The sequence below is a fragment of the Toxorhynchites rutilus genome, chromosome 1 (assembly GCF_029784135.1).
Source record: "Toxorhynchites rutilus septentrionalis strain SRP chromosome 1, ASM2978413v1, whole genome shotgun sequence".
Classification (NCBI taxonomy): domain Eukaryota; kingdom Metazoa; phylum Arthropoda; class Insecta; order Diptera; family Culicidae; genus Toxorhynchites; species Toxorhynchites rutilus.
Window position 1 is genome coordinate 55632401 of NC_073744.1, and position 27569 is coordinate 55659969.

General features: G+C 38.8%; 1 protein-coding gene and 1 long non-coding RNA gene across 5 annotated transcripts in view; one reads left to right on the forward strand and one right to left on the reverse strand.

Moving 5' to 3' along the window:
• The window catches only part of LOC129763265 (5-hydroxytryptamine receptor 1A-alpha), a 271724-nt gene that overhangs the window by 144253 nt on the left and 99902 nt on the right, over positions 1–27569 (forward strand). For both annotated transcript variants that reach the window (XM_055762163.1, XM_055762164.1), the window contains exon 3: positions 3446–3548. In XM_055762163.1, the coding sequence (XP_055618138.1) occupies positions 3446–3548 (103 nt within the window). The remainder of the gene's footprint in view (positions 1–3445; positions 3549–27569) is intronic.
• Positions 13822–27569, reverse strand: part of LOC129763266 (uncharacterized) — a 37005-nt gene continuing 23257 nt past the window's right edge. The window contains exons 1-3 of one of the 3 annotated variants that reach the window (XR_008740862.1): positions 15011–15045; positions 14570–14895; positions 13822–14496 (exon numbers count right to left, since the gene is read on the reverse strand). This is a non-coding gene — a long non-coding RNA (uncharacterized LOC129763266). Of the gene's footprint in view, positions 14513–14569; positions 14896–15010; positions 15046–27569 lie in introns of those variants that run through there. The other 2 variants (XR_008740861.1, XR_008740863.1) reach the window with 2 other exon arrangements.

Here is a 27569-nt window from a genome sequence, read left to right on the forward strand (position 1 = left end):
GGTTGAGGTCGCGACTAGCTAAGATGTCTCTAACCGGTAAGTCAGATTTCTTTCCTAGTGCCCTGAGTGAATCCGATAGATGAGCCCTGGCAGAATGAAAGTTTATACAAGACCAGACCACATGCTCGATGTCATGATAACCATCACCACACACGCAAATATTACTATCAACGATCCCAATGCGATACAGATGTGCATCTAACAAGTAATGATTAGACATGAGGTGGGGCATCACGCGAATGAAGTCCCGTCCTACATTCAATCCTTTGAACCATGCGTTTGTCGATACCTTGGGAATAATTGTATGTAATCAGCGACCCATATTATCTGCATTCCAATTGTGTTGCCAATTGGAGAGTACACAACTATGAGGAGTACAAAAAAATCATGTTATTGTTATCTTTGGCTCAAAAAAAAATGGTGCCTTCTAAGGTTCCGAGCTCAGCTAACGAGTCCGCTTTCTCGTTACCCGGAATGGAGCAATGGGCTTGGACTCAAGCTAAAACTAAAATAAATCCTATAAGATTTTTCTACTAGTCTACCCAAGAGGTGTCTTATCCTCATAAGAAAATAACATGAGGCTCTTATAGGTTTTATCGAACGGATAGCTTCTATTGAGCTGAGGCTATCTGAAAAAATTAAATAGTGATTAATTTTCTCCAAAGCGTGATAGATTGCATCCATTTCCGCAACATACACCGAGCATGGATTTCTCAATCTATAATAGGCACTGAAGTTATATATTTTATTTATAGTGACTATTTTGAATGTTGAATAAAAACATAACTAAAACCTGTCCACGTTAAATTTCAGACACCAAGATGATGTAAAGTAAAACAAAAATTCACGTAATACAACACAACCAATTGTTTATTTCAGTAAAATAGACTTATATCTAAAACAAGGGAAGCTTACTTCGATGTTAATTACGTTGTCTGTAAAATTCACGAACGCGATTTTCTGTTCTTGTGCGGTTTTTTTGTGCGATTTTTTTTTATGTGGTGTATGAAAGGAAGCATATTTGACGAAATTATCGTCCATCTCAGTGCGAAAAAAGCATATTTGCGTCTCAATTATCCACTTAGCCGAGTGGTTAACGTCTCGCATTATCATGCCGGGAGTTCGGGTTCGGTTCCCGTTCTGGCCGGGGGAATGTTTCGTCAAGAACGCGTATTCTAGAGCTTGACCCTCGGAACACATTCAAGGCGTGTTATTTGGCTTAAGGAAATCTCAACTAAGTATTTATAAATGACGCTAGTTGATGCATACGTTGAGACGGCAAAAGTTCCACAGGGAACGTTAACGCCATTCAAAAAGCACTGTCCCAGGCCTCTAATATTGCAAATCCGATTAACAATTGCAAGTATGCTAGGATAACTGCTTATCATTCTGTAAGTTCCTGTTCAACTATTCGTACAAACCTTAACTTTATGGTTCAGATGACCTTCCACTTATTCATCAGCGAAATATACATTCAATTTGCACGAGCAAACCATTACCCGGCAAACTTTTCCTCGAACATATTAGGCTGTCAAAAAAGTCCTGCGGTATTTTTTTTTGAATTTTCATTTGTTCATAAAATTAGTTACAATCATCTGTTTTAAGTCAAATATGCGCCGTTTTGTTCGATGACTTGTTCCCAACGAGATGCCAACTTCATAATACCCCTGTTATAGAAGCTCGCTTCCTTATTGGCAAAAAACTCGGATAGCCAATTTTCACAGGCCTCTTTTGTGGATAACTTCTGACTACCTAGCTCGTTCGCCATGGACAAAAACAGGTGGTAGTCACTTGGTGCAAGGTCCGGACTATACGGCGGATGCAAAAGAACCTCCCATCCGAGCTCCCGGAGCTTCTGGCGCGTCACCAAAGAAGTGTGTGGCCTGGCGTTGTCCTGATGGCTCTGTTTATCAAAGATGGCCTCTTCTTCATGAGTGCTACCTTCAAGCGGTCCAGTTGTTCGCAGTACAGGTCCGAATTGAGCGTTTGGCCATAGGGAAGCAGCTCATAATAGATTATTCCTTGACAATCCCACCAAACACACAGCAGAACCTCCTTGGCCGTTAATGAGGGCTTGGCCACCATCTGAGCCGCTTCAGCGGGCATCGACCACGACCGTTTGCACTTCACGATGTCGTAAGTGACCCACGTTTCATCGCCAGTCACCATCCGCTTCAGAAACGGGTCGATTTTGTTGCGATTCAGCAGCGATTCACATGCGTCGATACGGTCAAAGATGTTTTTTTGCGTCAACGTGTGTGGCACCCATACATCGAGCTTCTTTGTGAATCCAAGCTTCTTCAAATGGTTAATAACGGTTTGATGACTTATCCCCAGCTCTTGGCCGATGCTACGGCTGCTACTATGCCGGTCTTTCTCGGCTAATTCAGCGATTTTGTCGCAATTTTCGACGACAGTCCTTCCGGAGTGTGGCGCACCTCTACACCAGAACGAAAACGTTGAAACCATCGTTGTGCGGTGGAAATGGAAACTGTATCGGGTCCATAAACTGCTTAAATTTTATTGGCAGTTTGAGATGCATTTTTGCCTTTGTCATAGTAGTACTGTAAAATATGTCGGACTTTCTCTTTATTTTGCTCCATATTTGCGACACTATAACTCACGAACGACTTAACCAAACAAAACACTGTCAATGACTATATTATAGCGCGCAAAAATACCTTTCCAACAAGCTATAGTGATACATGCCTGTCCCTTTGGCATGCTCGGATTTCGGATTTAAAAAGACATGCACTAGTCGATGTCTGTCACAAGAGTGTATTTCTCTTACCAACTAACTCACGAGCTAAGTTCGCATATGATATTACATGTTTATTTATTATCATTATTGTTGTCTACAACAAGCATCGAGCGGGGCGGTATGTTATTGTTGTTAGTTGTTGGAGGTCATATACAGGGAAGTTTGGCGTGCCATAATAGCGTTCAGCCGATGTTATGAAATTAGTTGGTTTGGGGGATTTCCGTAAGGAAATCAAAAGTTGCTGACGAATGTAAATGTTGTTAGATATGGTATGCGGAAAAGTGGTTATGGGAAATAAGTAAGAATGCGGAATTGAGGAAGAGAAAGAATGAGGGTCAGGATGTTTTGTGTTTAATTGGAATTGAGGTTAGTTAGTATGCTACAATAGTATGTCTCGATACAATGAATACAACAACAACCATGTCTGTTTTTCATCACTAGTCATCGATACACGTCTTGAGCCGAGGCTTATTTCCACGGGTTATAAAACTTTACTAGCTTAACGTCGGAACAATTGAGACATTAGTTGGGATGGAGTATAGATTTTACAACGAACGATCCGTATCACGAACAAGTATTAAAAGTTGCGAGATGTTTAAAAGTTGCAATAAGAATTAACGGTCTCAGTCCACTCTTATGCATCACGTGGTACATTTTAATTTCCTTTTTCCCTTTCTTTTCCAGGAACGTGGCCGCTCGGATGGATACTGTGTGATATATGGATCTCATTAGATGTTCTACTGTGTACGGCGTCAATCCTTAGCTTATGTGCAATTAGTATAGATAGGTACGTACTCTGCCCGTTCCTTTCCCTTCCCTTAAACCGTTCGTTTGTTATTATTTGCGGGTGGGCGATAATGGGACTCACCGGCTCGCTAGATGCATCCTTATGTAATGTACAATCGGAATAAATTAATACGGACTGAGTTCTCTTAGTCGGGAAAATGCATCGAAAGCCCAGAGTGCATTACCATGCACTCTTGACCTATGGGAATGAACAAATTTGCAATGTGCTCTGTGCGGCTGTGAAAAAAAACATCTCGATTTCCACATTTTAGCCTTTAGAATCGGCAATAAATCAGCCGGTGCCCGAACAGTGCCCCAACTAAACACCCCAAAAACGGCTCCGTCATAGTTCAACTGGTAGTTTTAATACCGTCTGCCAGCTCCATTCCGATGGAATTATAATCCCATCCATTCTATTCCGCCACGAAGACCGATCATAAATAACGGTGCTGAGGGCGGGGAGAGAGAGCGTATGGAACTTTTCCGGCAGTCAGAACGATTCAATTTCCACCGTTATTTTTCCGGCAGCAAAAGTTTGCCAACACAACCAAGAATTGTGTTTTCTCGCCGGAAGCACTTTGCGAGCAGAGAGCATAAAGTAGTTTTTCAATCGGAAGTTTTTTGTTGTTCAAATGTTTCGCGCAGGCAAGGTTCTGGGTGTATGAGTAAATGAAAGGGATATGCATAGGTGGGATTTTTTTTTGCCCGCCCGCGGTTGGTAAATTTAGGTACAATCATCGTTCCAGTCATCAGTCCTTTCAGGGGTCGGAAGAAGCGGATGCGTGAGTATACCGGATGAATCAACATGTTTGGAAAACGAATATAAGTTCCAGTGTGGGTGTGGTTTTGAAATACTCCAGTCAGCGGGCGAATATTTATCATAAACTTTCCTTGCTCGCGAATACAACTCAAGTGAATATGATTTGTTGGTCGTAGAAGCTTTCTTTGGCGTCGATTTATAATTCGCGGGAATTTTCAATGGTTACATTTGATGCTAAAAAAGAACTCAAACTAGAGTACCTCAGTGTGAAAAACCGGTACTCAATCAGTCTAAACAAGACGGTTCAAGGTGGTATTTAACCCATTTTGTTCTAGCATATGAAATTTTACATACCCCCCCTTCATAGCCCTTTTTGAAAACCAATGTGTTTGTAAGATTACTGTAATTTTATCTGTATTTTGAGTGGTGCACAGTTGTGATAAATGGTGACAGAAAAGTAGAAAACTAATTCTTTATATTTTATCTTTGAAATGAGTGGAAATTCGTTCATCTTGTGGCGAAAGTGTAAAATAGTAGTATTTTTTACAAAATCCGTAAAAATATGCGGACAACATGAAATATGTTTGTTTGAATACGAGCGATACGATGAAAACATTCCAATTGGCCATTCTAAGTTTTCCATTACCTTCGAGCCATAGAATGATGAATTAGAAAGTTCTACCTCAATTAAACAAAATTTCATAAGGGACAAATGACGTGTCTGACTTGACAAGATGGGAGATGGCAAAAGACCTTACGTCATAAAAAACAGAATGGAGACTATAACTAGTTACTGTTCCGAATCATATTTCGGACGCTTAAGGCATATGATGCAGAAAACAAATCTAAACTTTATGCACAGGTATTATTTGGTAGATATTTTTAGTAAATTAGTTCAATATGCTTTTAAGCCTTCTACTTTGGTACCTATTTGATTGAAAACATAAGAAAATCATCGAAAAAAATGCTTTTCAAATGAAGCGAATAAGAATCAAACTTTGGACACTAAATCAAATTTCGGACAGATTGAATTCAAACTTCGGATACAATATTTTTTAATTTTATGGACGAAAATTACATTACACTTGATTATATTTTATAATCAACAGCGAAACATTTACCAAGCAATCACAGTAAACTGTTAACGATGATGAAAAGTTTTATCGCCTCCGCTGAACAAGCCGCAGCTGCATGTAGAAACACCACTATCAACGCATTTGAATTGAGAAATGTTGTTATCAACCAACAACAGGTTGAACGCGCCATCTCTAAAATGAAATTCTCATCAACTAGTCCGGATGGGATTCCGGCCTGCGTTTTAAAACATTGCTTGAGCTCACTGATTCGTCCTTTAACGCTACTCTTCAATATGTCCCTTCGTGAAGGTATATTTCCTTCCAATTGGAAATTGTCGGTTATGTTCCCTGTTTATAAAAAAGGAAATAAGCAAAACATTGAAAACTATCGAGGTATTACATCGTTATGTGCATGCTCCAAAGTATTTGAGATTATCGTCAATGAAGTATTGTTTGTAAGTTGTAAAAACTACATAACAGCTGATCAACACGGCTTTTACCCCAAGCGATCTGTCTCGACAAATCTAGTGCAGTTTACATCATTCTGCTTGCGCAATCTAGATGCCGGATCACAAGTTGACGTGATATACACTGATCTCAAAGCAGCTTTCGATAGAGTCGATCATAAGATACTGCTTATAAAACTGGACAAGTTAGGAGTTTCGAATGACCTCATTAGATGGTTTAAATCATATCTCACGGATCGAAAACTATGTGTGCGAATTGGATCAGAGTCATCTGAATTTTTCACCAACATATCAGGTGTCCCGCAGGGGAGCAATCTAGGACCTCTTCTATTTTCTATTTTCATCAACGAGTTATCAAAACTACTGCCACCGGGATGTCGCCTTTTCTACGCGGATGATGTCAAAATATACACAGCCATAAATCACATCCAAGATTGCTACACTCTACAACAATGGATCAATGAATTCGAAGAGTGGTGCACAAATAATTTATTGACGATCAGTATCCATAAATGCAACGCAATATCGTTTCATCGAAAATTGAACCCAATCATCCACAATTACCATATTTCTAACGAGCCTCTAGTGCGTGTTGATCAAATACGCGACTTGGGAATCATCCTTGACACAGGGTTGACTTTTCGCCCCCATTATGACAGCATAATTGCAAAGGCTAACCGACAACTAGGATTTATATTTAAAGTATCCAACGAATTCCGTGATCCACAATGTCTTCGGTCACTTTACTGTGTACTGGTGCGCTCCATTCTGGAATCAAATGCAATCGTGTGGTGCCCGTATCAGTTGAACTGGATAAGAAGAATCGAATCAATACAAAAAAATTCATTAGATACGCGCTCCGTAGTCTTCCATGGCGAGACCCGTTGAATTTACCACCGTATGAAGAGCGATGTAGGCTCCTCGGGCTTGACACGTTGGAACGCAGGAGATATGTTGCCCAAGTTATGTTTGTCGCAAAAATACTTTTGGGCGATATTGACTCAGCGGAAATATTGACACAACTAAATATATATGCACCTATTAGAGCCCTTCGACAGCGGGACTTCCTGTTACTAGACGGTCGTCGTTCAGCATATGGTCAATACGACCCCATTCGATTTATGGCGACAAGATTCAACGAAGTCTATCAGATGTTCGATTTTAACTCCTCTGCTGCAGCATTCAATCGAAACCTATTAAATGGATAACACCCAACATTGGAATACTGAAGAACCACCACGATCAGCAGCTTCACTGTATACATTTTATTATTCATGACTCTAATTTTATTATTATGATTTATAAGAATGTTTGTTTTTATGTTTTTTCTCTGTACTATGTGCTTAGTTATTGTTAATATTTTGTAGTAGGAATTATGAAAAGATATGAGGTTTTTATGCCCTTTTGTGTAAAACATCCAACAACTCAAAAGGGCTTTTCCTCATCTTATCGGTACATGTGATATCATTAAGGCAACTAGCCAGATGAGAATTAAATATATAAATAAATATATAAAAACTGATGAAACACGGGAGAAATTTAAATATTTATGCACGGGTAAATTCTACGTGCTCACGCAAAACAAACGTCAAACCCAAACGATAATGAGTGGTGCTGTTGAATTTTTTCCTACTATGTAATAATTCTGTGAACGCGGACTTTCAACCATTCGAAATCTTAGAAATCGCGTATGTTCCGATTGCAGATCGAGACGACCTGTGTGCTGTGTAAAAATGGAAGTAAATTTATTTGCGGATCGGGACGACCGCACAGAACAAGTACGGCTCAGGACGACCGTATAAAAAATGATAATGATAGGAGTGCGGATCGGGACGACCATATGGAGAACAGAACTTGACTAGATATTTTGTTAGTTAAACGTCATCAAATCTATATATATAAAAATGGATTTCTGTCTGTCTGTCTGATTCTTATGGACTCGGAAACTACTGAACCGATCAACATGAAAATTGTTAACACAAACCAAATTTTGGGCGGGACGAAGTTTGCCGGGTCAGCTAGTAGCTCATAAATTCCGAAGGTGGTTCAAATGTTTTCTATGAATGAAAATACACTGAAACAAAATCCAGCATTTTTCGTCCTTTTTTATTCAATCCTTTTTCTCCGGAAAAGAAGGAAGATGTTTGGCATGCCCAGTTCTGGCAACACGGGCATCGTCAGTTTAGCGATCAAGTGGGATGGGCAATCTAGCAAGCCAGTCGCCGCTCGGTTTCGGGCGGTCTCCGATTATCCCGCGGACGCTCAGGAACATACACCAAAGACGAAGGATCCCTGAGAAACCTAAGAAGGAAACCGAGAAAAAAACACTCTACTTATACAGCTAACTTACAGCATATTTCGTGGACACTAATGTCGCTACCCTTTAGTTTTTGGGAGATTTTTATAGCCAACGACGAAAGATCCATGAGAAATTTTAGAACTCCGAGAAACGTCTCCACAACAAAAGCGAAGATCGCTTGCTTTCCGATTTTTCTTCACATCATAAAATTCAATTTACAGGGTTTTCAGATTGAACGCTCACGCAACAAATTTTAATAACTTCTACAAAAGTGAACCGAATTTTAAAAAAAAAACGAAAATAAAGCTAATTTTGGAACATTTTCGAAGTGACCACCCCTTTTTTCGATAAAGCATTTTAACGCACGGCACAGTGTATGCCGGGTATAGCAACCCGCGTATGATGAGGCATTTTTTCTTTGTGCGATAAGCATTAGAATAGTGGTGGATAGTGATAGTGATAATGATGATGGATTCAGCGTGATGTCAGACACTTAGGAAGCGATTGGCCCTTGAGGATAAAAACAAACCAAGGACGTCGAGACTGTACATACGACATCGCGGATCTTGATATGCAAAATTCCTAATACGATGTAATATGGCCTCAATTACAATCTAATATAATTCACTGTAGAACGGTTTCCCACAGCATGTAATATAATTTTTCGCAGTACTGCATTGATTTAACTAATATGTTTATGCGACTCACAAACTGTATCAGCCTGATATGCATATATGGTTTCGTATAGATCGATTTAACGATAGTGTATAAAACCATCATAAAACCGATGTTTGTTACACCGAATTAAGACTTAATTTGTAGTGATAAATAAAATAGTGGTTTTCGCATTTTATACGTTTTAAAAAGTACAAAATGTTTATATTACCAAAATCTTGTAAAATCAATGTCAGATGCAATGAACATCCCTACTAAAGCTTCGTACATTTTACTTCATACACAGAACAGAATCGTGACCAAGCCCTCAATCCGTTGGAAGTAGTGTATGAAATCAATGTGGTCGAGGCTGCGATTACAACTGCCCGCTTTCACACTACTTTTAGAAATATTACCATGAAAATAAATGTTATCAGTATATAGTTATTATTGTAGAGTTATTGCAATTATATAATAAGTTATTAGTAATTTATTCTAGATATACAGGGTTTTCCAACTTTAAATTCCGAAAGTAAATTGAAATAAAACACACTTTGAATTCGAATTTCGATTAAACTTTTATTTCAAATTAAAGATTGGTTTATGCCATTATGTGTGAAATACAACATCATTCAAATGTCCACCTAGGGCTTCCTCGCACACCTTGATCCGGAACAGGTAATTTTCGATGACTTTTCGGCACATATCGGGCGGTATCTCGGTCATAACTTCACGAATGTTGTCTTTCAAATGTTCAAGAGTTTGCGGAGAGTTGGCATAGACACGGTCTTTCGCATAACCCCACAAAAAAAAAGTCTAGCGGGTTCAAATCGCATGATTGGGCTTGTCAAACACATCATTGTGGCGAATCTTGCATTTGGACTTGCACCTACATCCATATAAAGTCCAACTGGTACAAAAATTAGAGCGTGGAGACTATGGAATGCGTCGGCCATACGTCGATTGGGTGAACGAACAACAGCAGCTAAATGCTGAATTTTCGCATCAAATTTTCTTCAGCGATGAGGCACATTTCTATGTGAACACCCAAATTTTCCGTATATGGGGCTCAGAAAATCCACATTGTTGAGAGGCCATTGCATCCGCCAAAAGTCACTGTTTGGTGGGCATTATGGTCTGGTGGAGTCATCGGGCCGTATTTCTTTGAAAATGAGGACGGCGAGACGGTAACTGTGAATGGTGAGCGCTATGACCGCATGTTGACCGATTTTTTTTTGCCACAAATTGAAGATATGGATACGGATGACATGTGGTTTCAGCAGGACGGCGCCACGTGCCACAAAACACGACCGAACATGGCCATATTGCGAACGAAATTTGAGGGACGCATAATTTCGCGTTTTGGTGATGCCAATTGGCCGTATATGTATGACCATTATATTTAGCGAATAACTTACTATACGAAAGTCAAACATTTATATTTTGTTTTGACCGTATGAATCTAACGACGAATATATCGACGAAGAGTTTATATATGGATCCGTTCAATCCAGTTACAAAAGGGACTGAAAGTTAGAAGCTAAAACAGAAACAGAAAAGAGATTTTCTACAGGTAAACTTAAAACGAGGGCAATATGCTTAAGCCCGTTTCCAAAAAGGAAATTGCAAAGTGCGCATATCACAGATGCTAGGTATGATGAAAAACAAGGATTCTAATGGTATGAAGTAAAATGTACGAATCTTTAGTAGGGATGTTCATTGCATCTGACATTGATTTTACAAGATGTTCGTAATATATACAAAAAATTGTATATTTTACCAATATTTTGACTACTAAAGATTTGGTAGCTGCCTTTACTAAACTTTTTCTCCAGTGTACTGAACCGAACCGATGCAAACCATGCTAATTTCTGCATTACTGGAGAATTAATCAACCAAACGAAACCAAATTCGGCATGTGGTGCTTTAAGGATGCAATAAATGTTTCTATGGTGGTTCGACACTCCCCCCCCCCTCTCTTAGGGTGGGCTGTCATACAAATGAAAAACAAATTTGTGCATACCTCGAAAACTAATCAACATCACTAATCAAATGGAGCCAAATTTGACATGTGAAGATTTTAGGGGGCACGAAAGAGAAGGAGTCTGTCTTTATTCTATCATATTTTCTGTATAAGACATTTATTCCATGTAATGGAGAAACATGTTATTTGCGAGTGGTTGAAAAATCTTAAACGAGAATTGTGTCTGAAAATAATCTGATATTTTAATGATGAGTTTTAGTAGAAGTACTAGGATTTTTTTAGTAAAAGGTGGATTCAGAGGGGTCGATTAGAAGATCAATCAATGAACAGTTCTGCGATTGGACTCATGAACTTGCGCTTAGTAAGAAAACGTGAATATTTGAAAGTATTGATAACAAAAAACAAATTTTGGGTAGCGAAATCTCATATTCATTTTACTGACAGCGCAAGATATCAATCAATCGCCAATATTTCGCAGCTCATGACAAAGGAACCGAACTAAATTACATGAAACCGAAACTCCGTCTCGTTGAACATTTAATTTTTGCATTAAGGTAAATGATTTTGGTTTGTCCAGTCGAAAATATGATCATAGTTTGTCCACTTTTTTGAATGCTCTAATTCAGCGCAGCTATGTTAAATCAGGCATTCGAATGTTTCAAAACATATTAACCTAAACTAATTTCTATAAATGATTCAACGAAGTATCGCGCATCATTTTCAAATTTAAGTTTTTCATTTTATTGTGTTTTTTTTTTGTTGCTCTCTTATGTTGTATTGATGAAATCTTATTTTTTATCAGGAGATTCGCCAAAACTCATAAACTTATTTGTCGGAATTTTTCTTTTTTTTTTCATTCGGGCAAATGAGACATGCGGATAATTGTCGCATTCGGATTCATGTTCATTTGGGTAAATGTTGAGTTCGTGTATTTGTTACATACATTACATTTTACCATATTTTGAAACCCTGTTACGTTCAGATTCATATGAAATTTTTGAGAATTCGTTTCAATTTCACGAAACCACAGTATTTTAAAATATGTTTCGTCAAAAAAAGGTCAATCAGATTGGAAAAGTTGATTGCCACAAGTTTTCATATTAGGGCACTTGCTATTAATACAATCGAATATTTGTACTCAAATCCCTTCTACACCACAAAATCATTTGGTCTATCTGATTATTCACTCGAAATAAGACTCTCCGTTGAAACTAGTAGGTTTGAAAAAGTTAATGAAATGTATGCGAAAAAAAATCAATTGCTGGTGAGCGAAAAGAGTTCCCACCGATTCGAAACATATCCTTTTCGACACAGTTGCAATGGTTAGTTGCCCGTACGTGACCAGGTCACTAATGGGCCATTAGAAGAACCAACCAATCGATTTTTTTTTTTCTGAAATGGTATATTTTAGGCTATTATTTGTGTAATATTGATGCTATAACATCAAGCACTTCCGTCCGGATATATTGGCTCCCGAAACACATGCCCGGTACTCATCCGGAAGAATAATCTGCCCATCAGGAATTAAACCCACATTCCCCACACTCAATGTTGCAGCCATTTATTTGTTTTAATCCGCTAATATACAGTTTACTTCGGCATAAAAGGGACCCTGGGGATCAATTTTCCTGTTTGCACCGTGGCAGCTTCGTACGGAACACGTTCATCAATGAATAACCGCTTCGATAGAGGACGGTCACACACAATTGTTTGTACGGTAAAATGCCACAAAATAAACAACTCAACGAACGTAAAACTTGCACTGAGCGCAAAAAATGTGAAACCGACATGTGATTCCTTAGTGAAACATACAGTCGCACCATGCGATCCGGAAAGTGCTCACCAGAAGACGTCACACGTCCACCCCGAAAGGACTCCTTGTGTGCACCCGAGCGGGAATGAAAGCGACACAAAATACCCCTACCTATCCTTTATACCCGGCACTACCAGTGCTTCGCTTGTCAGGTTTGGGTAAGGGACTGTGAACTGCCCCAAGCCGAAAAGAGGTGGGTGGGTATGGCTTTGCATTCTTTATCAATGGGAAGAGTCCAAGTTGGAAAAGTTCAACGTGCATCGGAAGTATATTTGTTTCCCCGCTGAATGGTGGCTTGCAGGACCGAAATGTGACTGAATTGTACTCGCTTGGAACCTGCCGAGTCTCCCCGAGCATTTGGACCAAAACGAACGAACGAAATTACAATGCGGAATCCCCTCTCGTGGATTTACATCGTTCTTTCAATGTCTCGGTGGATTTTTTGTTCATTCCTGGAAAAGCGGTTGCTCTTGGAAAATAGATTAATTTTCGAGTGGTAAATATTGAAACTGCTGGCAGCCACCACTGACAAGAGATTTTATTTGCGAATGAAAAATAATCGGCTAAACAAATTGACATCCCTATTGTTATCGAATCGAGCTCGATCGAATAATAATAGAATTGTGCTGCAATCTCTCGATGGATCGTTTTATAGAGAATAACAAATTAATGAATAGTATGGTTCATGTATAATTTACTTGAAATTTGAAATCGATAAAAATGAGCAGAGAATGGAGTAGTGAGAGATTTTTTTACCTCAAAGCTATTCAGAAAATTTTATACCGTTCTAAAAATTTTCATTATTTCATTAACTGGCATAAACAAAAATCACTCTAAGCTCATTCCGATAATATCTTGTAATGAAGTATTCAAAGACAGCACAACCTATTTTGTATGTGTGTGTTTTCACACAATCTGCCTTGTTATGTTTAATGCGCTATAATTGCATCATCCGTGACGCCTCTGCTGTATGTGATATCCCACTCTACTTTGTTGTGTCGAATCGGTCCCAGAAAATGGTGTCGACAACGGTACCGATGTCGTGCCATTTTGCAATGATTTTGTCCACCTATTCGTCGTAATTGACAACCAATTTCGAGCCAACACTGTGCCAATCTGGCACCGCGTCGACCGAAACTGCTCGACCTTTATTATGGCTCTTGATGGAAATGATTTATTTCATTGTATAAAACTACATTATACATTACATTTAATTGTGTAATATTTATGACTGTTTTGAAATTTAACATCATAAAATTTTCTACCGATGATTTCTCACCAGAATATCGGTACGTTACCACATTCCATTTGTCACAGCATATCGATCCTTGATATCCTCTCTAATTGAATGCTGGTCATTATAAGAAATATCATTTTGCTATTCTAATTATAAATCGTTACTAAAAATCACCTAATCTGCTCTGTTCGCTTATTCCGGGTTCGGAATACTTTTTAAAACTTTCCCAATGATACAAACTGCTTAGCATAGCAAAAAAAAATTCTCCTGTATTTAAGTGAATGTGCTGACGAATTGCCATTGAAAAAAGTATTTCAATTTTTTTCAATGGAACAAAATATTGATCCATTGAATATATTACCTACTAATACAATACGACAACGTAATAATTCTTCGCGGTTCTGAATGGAGTTCCCAATGAATTTTCATATCCAAGAACTATGTTTTGAATGAATGAACGGATAAAATGAAAAACCAAAATCCGGCAACCAGTCGCCAGTCAAAGGCTGTTCTGTTCACTAATGCCATTAAAAGATGCTAGAATTTACTTTCTTTTAACCTCACACGTTATCTGCATACCGTTGGATACATTGGAGTGGCATCGACTTTGCTCCTCAAGACACTTCACAACATCATCGAAACACTCACGTAATACGGCACTGAAACGTTTCAAATCTGTATCAATAATAGAATACAATTTAGTGGCTGCATATTTTCCGGATTTTTATGTACCTGTTATTGTTCCGGTATTTTCTCGTTGTATCACCATGTTAACGCCTAATTTTACGGCTGCACTCAGTCTGCAAATAGTATTCTCGAGCATCAAAAAATCAATATAACCCCTCTCAGCAAATATTCTCGTCTACCGCTACTGCGTCTTCATAGATTTTTTTTCTCCAAAACCGAAATGTTCGACTTGTGGAAACCCTTCATGGCCAGGTTAGCCGTGGCTCATTCTTATCGGAAAAGATGTGTGTGGTGCTGCTGTTGTTCATTGCTTTCTGCACGACAAATGCTCACTGCATTATGTGGGCGATGCACTCCGCCATCAAGAAAACCTGTAAAAATGAAACAAAACGCTTGTTGTTAGTTGCCATTACCTTCAGAATGTAGATCTGTTCTAGACCAACATGAGAAAATCTGGCTTGACACATAAATTAAAACTGTTCTTACCTGCGAAATATGCTTATCAATTCATTCTCTGTTTTGTTTCGAATGACAGTTTAGAGAGAAAGAGAAAAAGCAATCGTTGCAGTGCTGCCGTTTCGCTCGAACAAGTAATCGCGTACAATTATAGCTAGAACTGAAGCTTTGCCGAATTTCGCCTTGCCCCCCGCAGGCCACTCTGCCCTGCGGGGGGGAAGGTGAAATTCGGTTCCAGCACTTTTCACTGTTTCGGTCGACATGGTGCCGATAACCGCTCGAAAATAAATTAGAGCGGGATACAGCTTCTCGTAAAGAAGATTTTGACAGTCTGTCCTGCAACCTTATGATAACTCTCGAAATGGGTAAATTTGATATTTTAAACATTTTCTCGGTTTCAAGTATAGCCACGCAACATTAGCGTAACATTTTACATTCTGGCTACACAATTATTTACGTGAACAGCATTATATTTTTGATTTATGAAAATTAAACGCTATAATGTGTTTTGTTTACATGCTTTTGTATTACTTTGATATGTAAAAAATAGATCGGGTGGTATCCAAGGTAGGGCCGCATACGATACGATACGATATCATTTCATTCTAATCAAAGATTTATGGCTTCGAAAAATATTTTCGAACGAAACCAAATTTGAGATTTGATTCTCTAGTAAAATATTTTTGTTATATTTCTGCTATCCTCCATCGGGAATGCTGCAGATTCATTGCCAATGAGAGCGACATCAGATGGTTCTTATCAAATTTTGCTTGGAAAGAGATTCGCCACGCAACGGGAGTAGAACCACAACTGAACTCGACGATTTGCCATTGAGATAGATTCAGATGATCAAGATACATCGCATGAACCATGCAACGCATACAGCATACAACATAAAGATGATTGGATTGCTAGCTCGAACGTTTCAAGATCTTAGAAACGAACTTGAATTTTCCGAATTTTCCCATTTTCCTTCAAAGTTTTCTAAAAAAAATCCGATTTGTTTTTTCATAACATTTATCAATGGGCAGAAACGAATACAACAAGATAAAGACGGCTCAAGTCGGGTGATTTCTACCTCGAGTTTTGCGCTTAGCAACACATTTGGTGCTCCATTTTTCATTTATACAGATTTTTCGGTGGTTCAAACACTGTTTATATCTGAAAAAAAACTCGTTCATTCACAAAATTTGTACCTGACAAGCACAATGCAAACTCTCAAATTTTCTTCAAATTACCGACTAGAATATCATTATTCCCAAAGTGCTTGACAATATCGACCTATCTTCCATCGAATTAATTAAAATTCTTCATAGTTCTAGCGTAACTCTTCGCGTACGATGCTCTCTTGAACAGTCTGCCAATCAAAAGGTTTTTCGAGATTCATTCATTTAAGACAAAACCCAATGATCAATTGGTACAACTCAAACATCGAAATTGACAATACATTTCGAAGAAAATGGAGTTCTTTTGGCACTAGTCGGGCTGCAACTTTTCACATGCCCCAAACATCAACCAAAATATGACCAACGGTCTCGTAAGAGATATTTAATTCACGAACACCATTCCTTTTATTTGGTCGATGTTGTTATCAATCGAAGAGGTGGATGGTCGTCATTGACGTGGCAAATGGTTTATCTCTTCTCGGTCGTCTTTGAATGCTCTTATATCATTCATACACCCGAGGAGCATGTAGATTCTATTTTTAATGTTACTTTTCTTCAATAGTCATGATTTCACAAGGTAAATTTCATAAAGTTTTAGAAATTCATATTCTCATTTCGGTGAGTCTCACGTCAAAGTTTATAAAATTAGAAGCGTTTCCATCAAAATAATACAAAAAAATATCGGAGGGGGAGGAGGGAGGGGTGGAGTTTTGAGATATAAAAGTTTTTAATATTAAATCCAATTTATGAGTAAGATTTTTCAAAAGTGTATTTAAAATACTTTTCTTTCTAAATAGACCATTGATTTTCCAACAATTTTGCCAAACATCATATTTCAATCAAGTATCTGGATTTTGAGTCACAATTTTTTGAAAGAAAGATCAATGGTTTTGAATACATCCTTTTCAAAAATCAGTCGTAATTCAAATTGGTCTTATAACAATGAAAATTGTGATTTGATGTAGCTTCCATCATAAGTACCAAGTTTCAAAAAAACGGAGAGGGTCGTGTAAGCGGTCGGCCAATTTGGCAAGGAATTGCTCTATAAATTGAATACCGATTAGGGGGCCCTATGCAGAAAAAAAATCTGAACATCTGAAATTTGGCTTCAAACCATAGATATAAGCCCAAAATTTAACCCCAATTATTTATATTTAATCTGGATTTTTGTGTGTTTGTATGAACAAGATTCAAATAATTCAACCGTAGTTCGTTTTTCAAACAGAATGTAATTTATTTAGGTTGTTGAATCACGCTACCTCCGCTTCATCGAATTTTCATTAACACATGGGCAGGTAGTCTCAATTTGTCTAAAGCCAGGTGCATCGCCGGCGAGCTGGGAGCCTTTTTGAATGGAGCATAATAAATTATTGTAATTCTTCAAATCAATATTGCTCGGATGACAAAATGACAATCACGCTATTGTCATCAATCCTGATAAAACAACAGCTGGAAAGCACATGTGTAGATTGAACGCGCAAGCGTTGCAGGAATCATCGATGTCGACTGCACAATGACGCGAGAATTTGTGATTCGAAGAAAAACAATAATCTAGAATTTATCGTTGACACACACTGTGCGTACGACTCTCGCCATGTTCTTCTTCAATGTCACTAACTTTCCCAACCAGATTCACCTTCTCAACGTAGTATTTCTTGCGTTTTTTTTTCTTCTTATTAGTACTTAGTTGAGATTTCCATACCATGTAATACGCCTTAAATGTATTCTGAAAGCCAAACTATAGAATATGTGTGACTATGGTGCAAGCCAGAATCATTTCTTTGTCCAAAAATCTTCAGTCGTTCTGAAGGGACAAGACGGATATTGTCTAAACATTAAACAACGAGACCACAGGTACAGGAAAACGTTTTTTGGTCCGGGGGATAGGGACTGCAGTGTCAGTGTCTGTGGTGATAGGTGTTCCTATGGTTCCGGCTACTTCGGTAGTAAATTTAGGAACGTTTGTTTTAGAGTTCTTTCGAAATGTTCGCACAATTACTCGTTCATCATCAGAAGGCAGGATAATTTTTTGTCTTCTACTCGGGAAGTTTTCCATGATTTCTTCGTATTTCCACTTGTTTATGATTTTCTCTGCTCTACAGTGGGTTCTTCCAAGTATAGCTGCTATTTCCTGCAATGTCTTTCGACGATAATTCATACTTATTATCATTGTACGTCTAACAATTTCTATTTCTTTCCTCTAACTTGCCATTTTGATAATAACTTTTTCAAACATCAATAAAAAACAAAAACCAACACTGCCCCAGCAGTGGTTAAGTGTTGACACCAATCACTGACGCAAAAAAGACGGGTGGGTAATGTCGGGGACATAACCGGAGTGACGTAGGACTATACGAAGGGGACAGCTTTTGTTAAATATATATTTTAAATATATTGTTTTATTTTCTTCTCCTACGTGAATACCTACCTATCTACCTGAAAAATGGATTAGTTTACTGTTTACTCTTTATGAATATGTTGATGGTTCTGAAAAGAACCTTTGGTGTTGTGTTTTTGTTATCACTCGATATTCCCATCTTGTTCGGTTAAACCTTCCTGTTTAGCTATTGCGTTTGCCACTCGCCACAGCTTTCACAGTTGGAAAATTTCTTCCCATCCAGCTTGTGACATGTTGTTCAGTAAATTACATTTAATGCGACGTACCGGAGAAACACTTTGCCACTTACTGAAACTAATTGTTGCCTTGATCAGCGCCGAACCGAAGCTGCTCTGTTCTTGATGCGGGTTTTCTGATTGTCGTGAGCAGCTTTGCAAGCCAACTCGAGCACTCCGACGGCCGAAACTCTATAATCCCTGTTAGGTATGCTGGTGCTCCGGCACCAATCCGTTCGGCCTAGTTACCCTTGCGGAGCAATCAGTGAATGCGACCAACAGGGAACTGGAGACCTGCACGGTTCGAGTGAGACTTTGCCTTACCCTTAACTTGTCCTCCTTTGTTACGTCCACGATGCCGATGCCGTACAACCACACGGGTTTACGGTTTGAAAGAAAATAAGATATTCTTTTGGGGTCCGCGTGTTTTATACTCTAGCGGTACACACTCACAGGATAGAGACAAATCGGCAGACTCAGCCAGAGGGGCGAGTCCAACGAGACGAACGAATGAGCGTTAAAAGGGAGCGATGGCAAAAAAATACATTCATTACGATTTGTTCGCTCGTTGGATTCACATGCAGGCTAAAAAGGGTCCTTTTCAGGATCACAAAATTATCTTCAATCTGAAGAGTTTATTATTTTGTTATCACTCGATATCCCCATCGTGTTCGGCTAAACCTTTCTGTTTAGCGATTGCATTTGCCACTCGCCACAGCTTTCACAGTTGGAAAATTTCTTCCCATCCAGCGTGTGACATATTTTACAGTAAATTACATTCAATGGCACGTCGCATTACAACCACTCAGTATCGGATTGGAGGTAATTTTAATCTGTAATTGAACATTTGCGATGACAGTGGTACAGTGTCGACTTTCAATGTGGGGTCATAATTTGGACCCCGAACTCTATGTTTACAAAAATGTCCAACTAAATATGTCGCATTACATGTCCGTCCAATTAGCTAAATGTCGAGATAAGTGTAAATTACTGCACTTTCAATCTAGAAGCAATTTAAGAATTGGTGAAAATTAATAAGCTCAGAACAACTGCCAAATTCACATACTCATCATATCCTGGCAAACAAATTATGAAAAATTCAATTTGTGTTTTATTATTATTTTGGATATTGTTTTAGAAAGCATTGAACTGTATTTCCTAAACTCTTTTTTGGAAGGTTTAATAGCCCTGAAAAGCGCCTTGTTTTATGGAATGGTTCCAATTTAGAAAACTTAGTACTCGTGGTTTTGAAAAAAAACCATTTCGAACGCCCTCGATGCCGCCTTGTTCTCGATTTGCCACCAAAGCACTCGCCACAGCTTTCACAGTTGGAAAATTTCTTCCCATCCAGCTTTGTCACATGTTGTACAGTAAATTACATTCAATGCGACGTGCCGAAGCGCCACTCAGTGTCGCATTGGAGGCGATTTTAACCTGTAATTGAACGTTTGCGATGACAGTGGTACAGTGTCGACTTTCAATGTGGGGTCATAATTTGGATCTCTATGTTTACAAAAATGTCCAACTAAATAAGTCGCATTACATGTCTGTCCAATTAGCTAAATGTCGAACTAATTGTAAATTACTGTACTTTCAATCTGGAAACAATTTAGGAATTGGTGGAAATTGTATAATCAGGAAAGTCCCCAACTATCAATAAGCTCAGAACAACTGCCAAATTCTCATACTCATCAGATCCTGGCAAACAAACTATGAAAAAATTAATTTGTGTTTTATTATTATGTTGGAAAATGTTTTAGAAAGCATTGAACTGTATTTCCTAAACTCTTTTTTGGAAGGTTTCATGGCCCTGAAAAGCGCCTTGTTTTATGGAATGGTTCCAATTTAGAAAACTTAGTACTCGTGGTTTTGAAAAAAACCATTTCGAACGCCCTCGATGCCGCCTTGTTTGTATAAAGAACAAACTTTTTTCTTCTGCTACCTGATGCCATTTTGCGATTGCGTTTGCCACTCGCCACTCGCTGCAACTGCCTGTTATCTTGATGTCCACCGAACCGAATGTGTTCTGTTCCGAATGCGGGTTTTCTTATCGTCGCGAGCAGCTTTACCAGCTAACTCGATCACTTCGGCGGCCGAAACTATATAACGCCGGCTAGGTGGACTGGTGCACTGGTACTAACGCGCTCGGCCTAGCTACCCTTGCGGGGAACTCCAGATCAACACGGTTCGAGCGGGATTTTGCCTTTCCCTTCACTTTTCCTCCTTTACCATGTCCAGACATGGCTGCTTGGGTTGGTTTGTTGATGTGTTGTGATGCGAACCGATGTGGTGTACGGTTTGAATGAGAATGATCGTTACGGCAGCGGAGCGGGGATTTTTAAGCTGAGTGGCTGGCTCGAGAATTACGCATGTGTGAGACTGCGACCAATGTTTCGTTCATTTTTTTCTTTTTCCTTTCCAATCGTGCTTCATTCTATTTCGCTGCTGCTCTGGTTGCCCGTTTTGGTCGGTACGATTTGAGGAGCACAAAATGGACCAATCAAAAATGGTCACATGGTGCATTTTGACAATGCTTGATATTTCACAATTATTCAATTATTTATCTCAAGAAAAATGAAATGTTATTCGTTATGATAGATGCGTAGATATATTTCCTATCAATAGATGCAAAAACCTTTGCGATCTATTGAGAAATGCTCGAGTTATAAGCGTTCCAAATCTTGCTTTTTTTCCTACTTGTTCAGTGCCTAGATTTCCATTTCACCCCCTATATCTTCCGGTTAGACGTAGTCCTACGTCAAAAGTACGCTAATTCGCAAAGATCTTTCTTACAAGGCTAATTTTTTCGGAGAAATTTAAGGTATACACCCTAGAATAGATTGTTTTCAATTGTTAGGAATAAACAATAAGCAGAAAACTTTTCGTGGAATTTTATTGCACGTACAGCTAGTTAAATGTGTGAGTAATTAATATGTTCCCAAGAATCAATGTATTCAAAATATTGTATACCAAATAACTGGAAAGTATCGCCAAGTAGCATTTGTACACTCAATTTTGCGATTGACTGCGTATCAGAGGGGAAGTGGGGGCATAGTGGTCACCCTAAGGAAAAAGCCCATTTCCAGCGTCTACATACCGATTCAATTCCCGTTTCTCGAAAAATTTTATAGTTCAACTTCAACTGTTCTTCAAGATAGCAAACGGCTTTAACTATAAAAATCCAAAATAGTACACTTTTCATCATTAGAAAAAAAAAAGGTGAAAATCGAACTTTTTTTTTGTTTGGAGGTAAAGTGGTCACCTAGTGGGGGCAAAGTGGTCACTGGCACATATCAAGCTAAATGGGAAACTTCGGCATAACACGAGAACTAATCAAGCAAATGGAGCCAAATTTGGAATGTGAGGGATTTTTGGTACGACAAATGTTTCTATGATGGTATGACACCCCTTCCTTATCTGGAATGGAGGGGTGGTCCCATAAAAATAATACACATTTTTCAACCAAACATGATAATTGAAAATTTTAGGAAAACTGTGAAGGTTCTACAAATACATATTGACAAGCGTTGTTAGTCCATTTGATGTTTGTGGTCGTTATTTCGTTAAATTAATCTTTGTTCGAAAGTGGAATTGGATTTTAATGTGATAAAACGCACTCCTATAGCGTCTTCTATCTATATAAATAAAAATGAATCGCCGAATGTGTTGATAAGAGCAAAACTCGAGAAAGGAAGCTCAACAGGCTCAACGTGTTCAACGACATAAAGTAATATTTTTTACTCAAATTTTAACAATTTTGAATTGCGTTCGGGTCTGCCAATCTGATAGAGAGTAAATGATTAAATAGACTCTCTATCAGTTTGTCAGACCCAAGGTCCCGCCCAACATTTGTTTTTTGTTATCAATACCTTCAAACATTCACGTTTTCTTACTAAGCGCAAGTTCATGAGTCCAATCGCAGAACTGTTCATTGATTGTTCTTAGAGAGAGGAAGGAGTATCTAACCACCGTAAAAACATTTATTGCATCCTAAAATCTTCACATGCCAAATTTGGTTTTGTTTGCTTGATTAATTTTCGAATAATGCAGAAATTTGGATTTCATTTGTATGGAAGCCCCTCTAAGAGAGGTTATCTAACCACCATAGAATCATTTATTGCACCCTAAAACCTCCACATGCCAAATTTCATTTCATTTGCTTCATTAGTTCTCGAGTAATGTAGAAAGTTGTGTTCAATTTGTATGGCAGCCCCCCTCAGAGAGGGGGGAGGGGGCTCAAACTCAAACATTTAAATAACCACATACTCCTGCAATGTCGTTCTACACATAGTAATTTTTTTTTACAATTTTGATATTCTAGGCATAACACCATGTATTTTTTGTAGATCCATAATGAATTATCCGGTTCAAGTGCAAGAATTTCATGTCACGCTTTCAGCAGGGCAAATCATTTCTCATTTCTGGTTTGAAAGAATGAACTAATTCTCAAACAAATAAAACAACGCAATCAAAGTTTTCTATCATATATTAACTGAACACGTGTACATCTGGTTAGCGAATGCCAGAAAACAATGAGATTTATATTCTGCATGACACACCGCTGAGTGATTCACAAGCGATATCATTACCATATAGTACACAGAGGCGTCTCGTCCGCCTGTTCAAACTGTTCATAGGACAGGTAGACAATCTCAGAATAAAAAGTATATTATTTCACATTTGTAACATGGATGAGGAATTATCGAAGGTAATTTTTCTTGTGATTTCCATGTTATTCCGAATATCCTTATTATATTTTCTATTTTGGTGGAACCCACCAAAACTCATCGTGAAGAATATAATCTGATAATTACATTTGAATACACCCCAATACGCGCGCAGCGCAGCCTTAACGCTACGAAATAAGCAGTAATAATTACCGGGTTCAAACCATTCATCTGAACCCGCCGTCATCCAAACACAGGAAAAACACAATCAACTACGTATGAAACGATCACTACTACTAATGCGTCGCCTTGCGTAAAAATGACGTTTTCGGTTCAATATTTTTGTTGAACAAAACCGATGCAAACGATGGAAAATACACACCACCATTCTTCAGTGTTTGTTCGTAGTTGTCATCGTTTCCCTTTTTGTTTCTCTTTCTGTTCCTGACGTCATTAAAGTTTGAGAGAGTACACAGCACCAAACACTCCGAGCGAGCATGATGCAAAAAAACCAACAAATTCATTCATGATTTCTGTGGATGTGGTGGTAAAGGGTGTGTCACATCAAATTGCATCACGGAAAAAACGCTGTAGAAATTAAATTTTAAGGAATTATATCTTCAGCTTTCGCTTATAATCAGATAAGAGTGTATAGATCACGTTGGCCATGCTTCACTGTCAATTTTTCGTAAATTTGGAAAAATGTCGTCGAACGAAAACGAGCGTCGTGAATTTATCCTGCGCACTCATTTCGAGAATCCGGAGTTGTCGCATCGGGACATCGGTAAGATGCTGGGAATCGTCCAATCCACGGTCAGCAGAGTACTAAAACGATACTTCGAGAACCTAACCGTCCACCGGAAGGTGAAGAACGGAAAAAATGGATGCTCCGTCAGTGAAAAAGATCACAAGCGCGTAGTTAAGCAGTTTAGACGTGATCCGAGAAGTTCGGTCCGGGATGTCGCCAATAAGCTGAATTTGTCAAGTTCATTCGTCCAGCGGACCAAGCAGCGGGAGGGCCTGCGTACATACAAGGTTCAGAAGGCTCCTAACCGCGACGAAAGGCAAGACATGGTGGGGAAGACGCGAGCCCGGAAGCTGTACACCGAAATGCTGACGAAGCCGCATTGCCTGGTAATGGACGACGAAACCTACGACAAAGCGGACTTTCGTCAGCTGCCGGGCCTGTTGTTCTTCTCCGCAGAGGACAAATTCAGCGTTCCGGAGGAGATTCGCAAGCAGAAACTATCCAAGTTTGCCAAAAAGTACATGGTGTGGCAAGCGATCTGCTCTTGCGGAAAGCGGAGCGCCCCTTTCGTGATGACCGGCACGGTAAACGGGCAGGTTTACCTTAAGGAGTGCCTATAGAAGCACGAGGGCCCGACCATCTTCTGGCCGGATCTCGCTTCGTGCCACTATTCAAAGGACGTGTTGGAGTGGTACGAAGCCAACGGGGTCACCTTCGTGCCAAAGGAAATGAACCCGCCCAACGCGCCGGAGCTTCGCCCAATAGAGAAATATTGGGCGATTATGAAGCAGGCCCTCCGGAAGAACCCAAAAGTTGTCAAATCGGAGGCGGACTTCAAGAGAAAATGGATTTCTGTTAAAAAAAAAAGACGGGTGGGTAATGTCGGGGACATAACCGGAGTGACGTAGGACTATACAAAGGGACAGCTTTTGCTAAATATATATTTCGAATATATTTTTATAATTTCCTCTCCTACGTGAATACCTACCTATCTACCTGAAAAATGGATTAGTTCACTGTTTACTCTTCATGAACATGTTGGGGGTTCTGAAAAGAACCTTTGGTGTTGTGTTTTTGCGCTTTTTTTTTACAAACTTGATTCTTGTTTTTTTTTTCTGAAGGCTTTGTACTTATTAAATGTCCAACGCCGGGCATCTTTCGGCGTATGCACATATCGTACAATCAAAATGATGGCTGTGATAGGGAATTCATAGGTGGTTATCAGCTCATTCACTATCATATATTTCACTATTGAGTACATTACCGTACCTTAAACTGTGAATTGTCGAATGAATTGTAAGATTTGTAGTCTCCGCAAACAAAGTAAATAAAAATGAAAAAGAACTGAGGTTTTGGAGACGAACTCTATGATCTGTCGAGAAATAAACAAGCTAGAAGCGTTCTGAAAAACCAACAGTAAATACAGGGACGGATGACCTTCGGATTAAAGTCCTTTAAAATAAGAACAGAGCAGCAGGAAATACATAGCTCATCGTGTTGCTCCTTAGTTAATTTTCTATACAATGCAGATGTAACGTCAGTCAATTTTCAACATCATTTATCAACCAAAGAAAGCAGTTCTTGCTACCGAGAAAATTCGTTAATGCCATCCTGCATACAATGTGTTGTAATTTGAAGCCACAAGCACAAGAAGAATAAGCATAAACAAAATAAATCAGTTTATATTATATGTCATATTATGTCACTTTAGAATGCATTGGTATTGTGAATAACTTTTAATAACTCTTCTTTGAATGGTTTAATGGCCCTGAAAAGCGCGGTGTTTTACGGTGGCTGGTTTTGCCACCAAAGCAGTCTGTATAAACAAACTTTTTCCTTCATCTACCTGCTGCAGTTTTGCGATTGCGTTTGCCACTCGCTGAAACTAGTTGTTGCCTCCGAACCGAATGTGCTCTGTTCTGTAGGCGGGTTTTCTTATTGTCGTGAGCAGCTTTGCAAGCCAACTCGAGCACTTCGGCGGCCGAAATTCTATAACCGCTATTAGGTATACTGGTGCTCCGGCACCAATCCGTTGATGCGATGTGATGTGAAATGATGCCATACAACCACACTGATTTACGGTTTGAAAGAGAATGATATATTTTTCAGCGGATCCGCGCGTTTTGTACTTTAGCGGTACACACTCACAGGATAGAGACAAATCGGCAGACTCAGCCAAAGGGGCGAGTCCAACGAGAGCGTTAAAAGGCAGCGATAGCAAAAAAATACATTCATTACGATTTGTTCGCTCGTTGGATTCACATGCAGGCTAAAAAGGGTCCTTTTCACCCAGCAAACATTAAGTCGTATGAATAGCTATAATTGGAGGCGATATACATACAACCAAGACACATTTGTATGATATATGATGCAGATAACTAGCATATACAAACAAAAGTGGAGGCGATATACGTATATGCCATATTTTGTACGCATATAAAGCCGTATATAACGATATGCGATGCTTTTTGGACTGATATGCGATTTGATACGACAACGTTACCACTCAATCCATCGATGACATGGAAAATCGCGTTTTTGCATTTTATGCGATTATAGATATATATGATCGATATTTTGATTGATATTTTATGCGATTGTGATTTGATACGAAATTATATGTGACTTATCATGTGCAAAGTTATATGATTTAATGTTTGCTGGGCAGGATCACAAAATTATCTTCAATCTGAAGAGTTTATTGTTTTGTTATCACTTGATATCCCCATCTTGTTCGGCTAAACCTTTCTGTTTAGCGATTGCGTTTGCCACTCGCCACAGCTTTCACAGTTGGAAAATTTCTTCCCATCCAGCTTGGGACATATTGCACAGTAAATTACTTTCAATGGCACGTCGCATTACCGCCACTCAGTGTCGGTAATTTTGGAGGTAATTTTAACCTGTAATTGAACATTTGCGATGACAGTGGTACAGTGTCGACTTTCAATGTGGGGTCATAATTTGGACCCCGAACTCTATGTTTACAAAAATGTCTAACTAAAAATGCCGCATTACAGGTCCGTCCAATTAGCTAAATGTCGAGATAAGTGTAAATTACTGTACTTTCAATCTGGAAGCAATTTAAGAATCGGTGAAAATCAATAAGCTCAGAACAACTGCCAAATTCACATACTCATCATATCCTGGCAAACAAATTGTGAAAAAATCAATTTGTGTTTTATTATTATTTTGGATAATGTTTTAGAAAGCATTGAACTGTATTTCCTAAACTCTTTTTTGGAAGGTTTAATGGCCCTGAAAAGCGCCTTGTTTTATGGAATGGTTCCAATTTAGAAATCTTAGTACTCGTGGTTTTGAAAAAAAAAAACATTTCGAACGCCCTCGATTCCGCCTTGTTCTGGATTTGCCACCAAAGCAGTTTGTATAAAGAACAA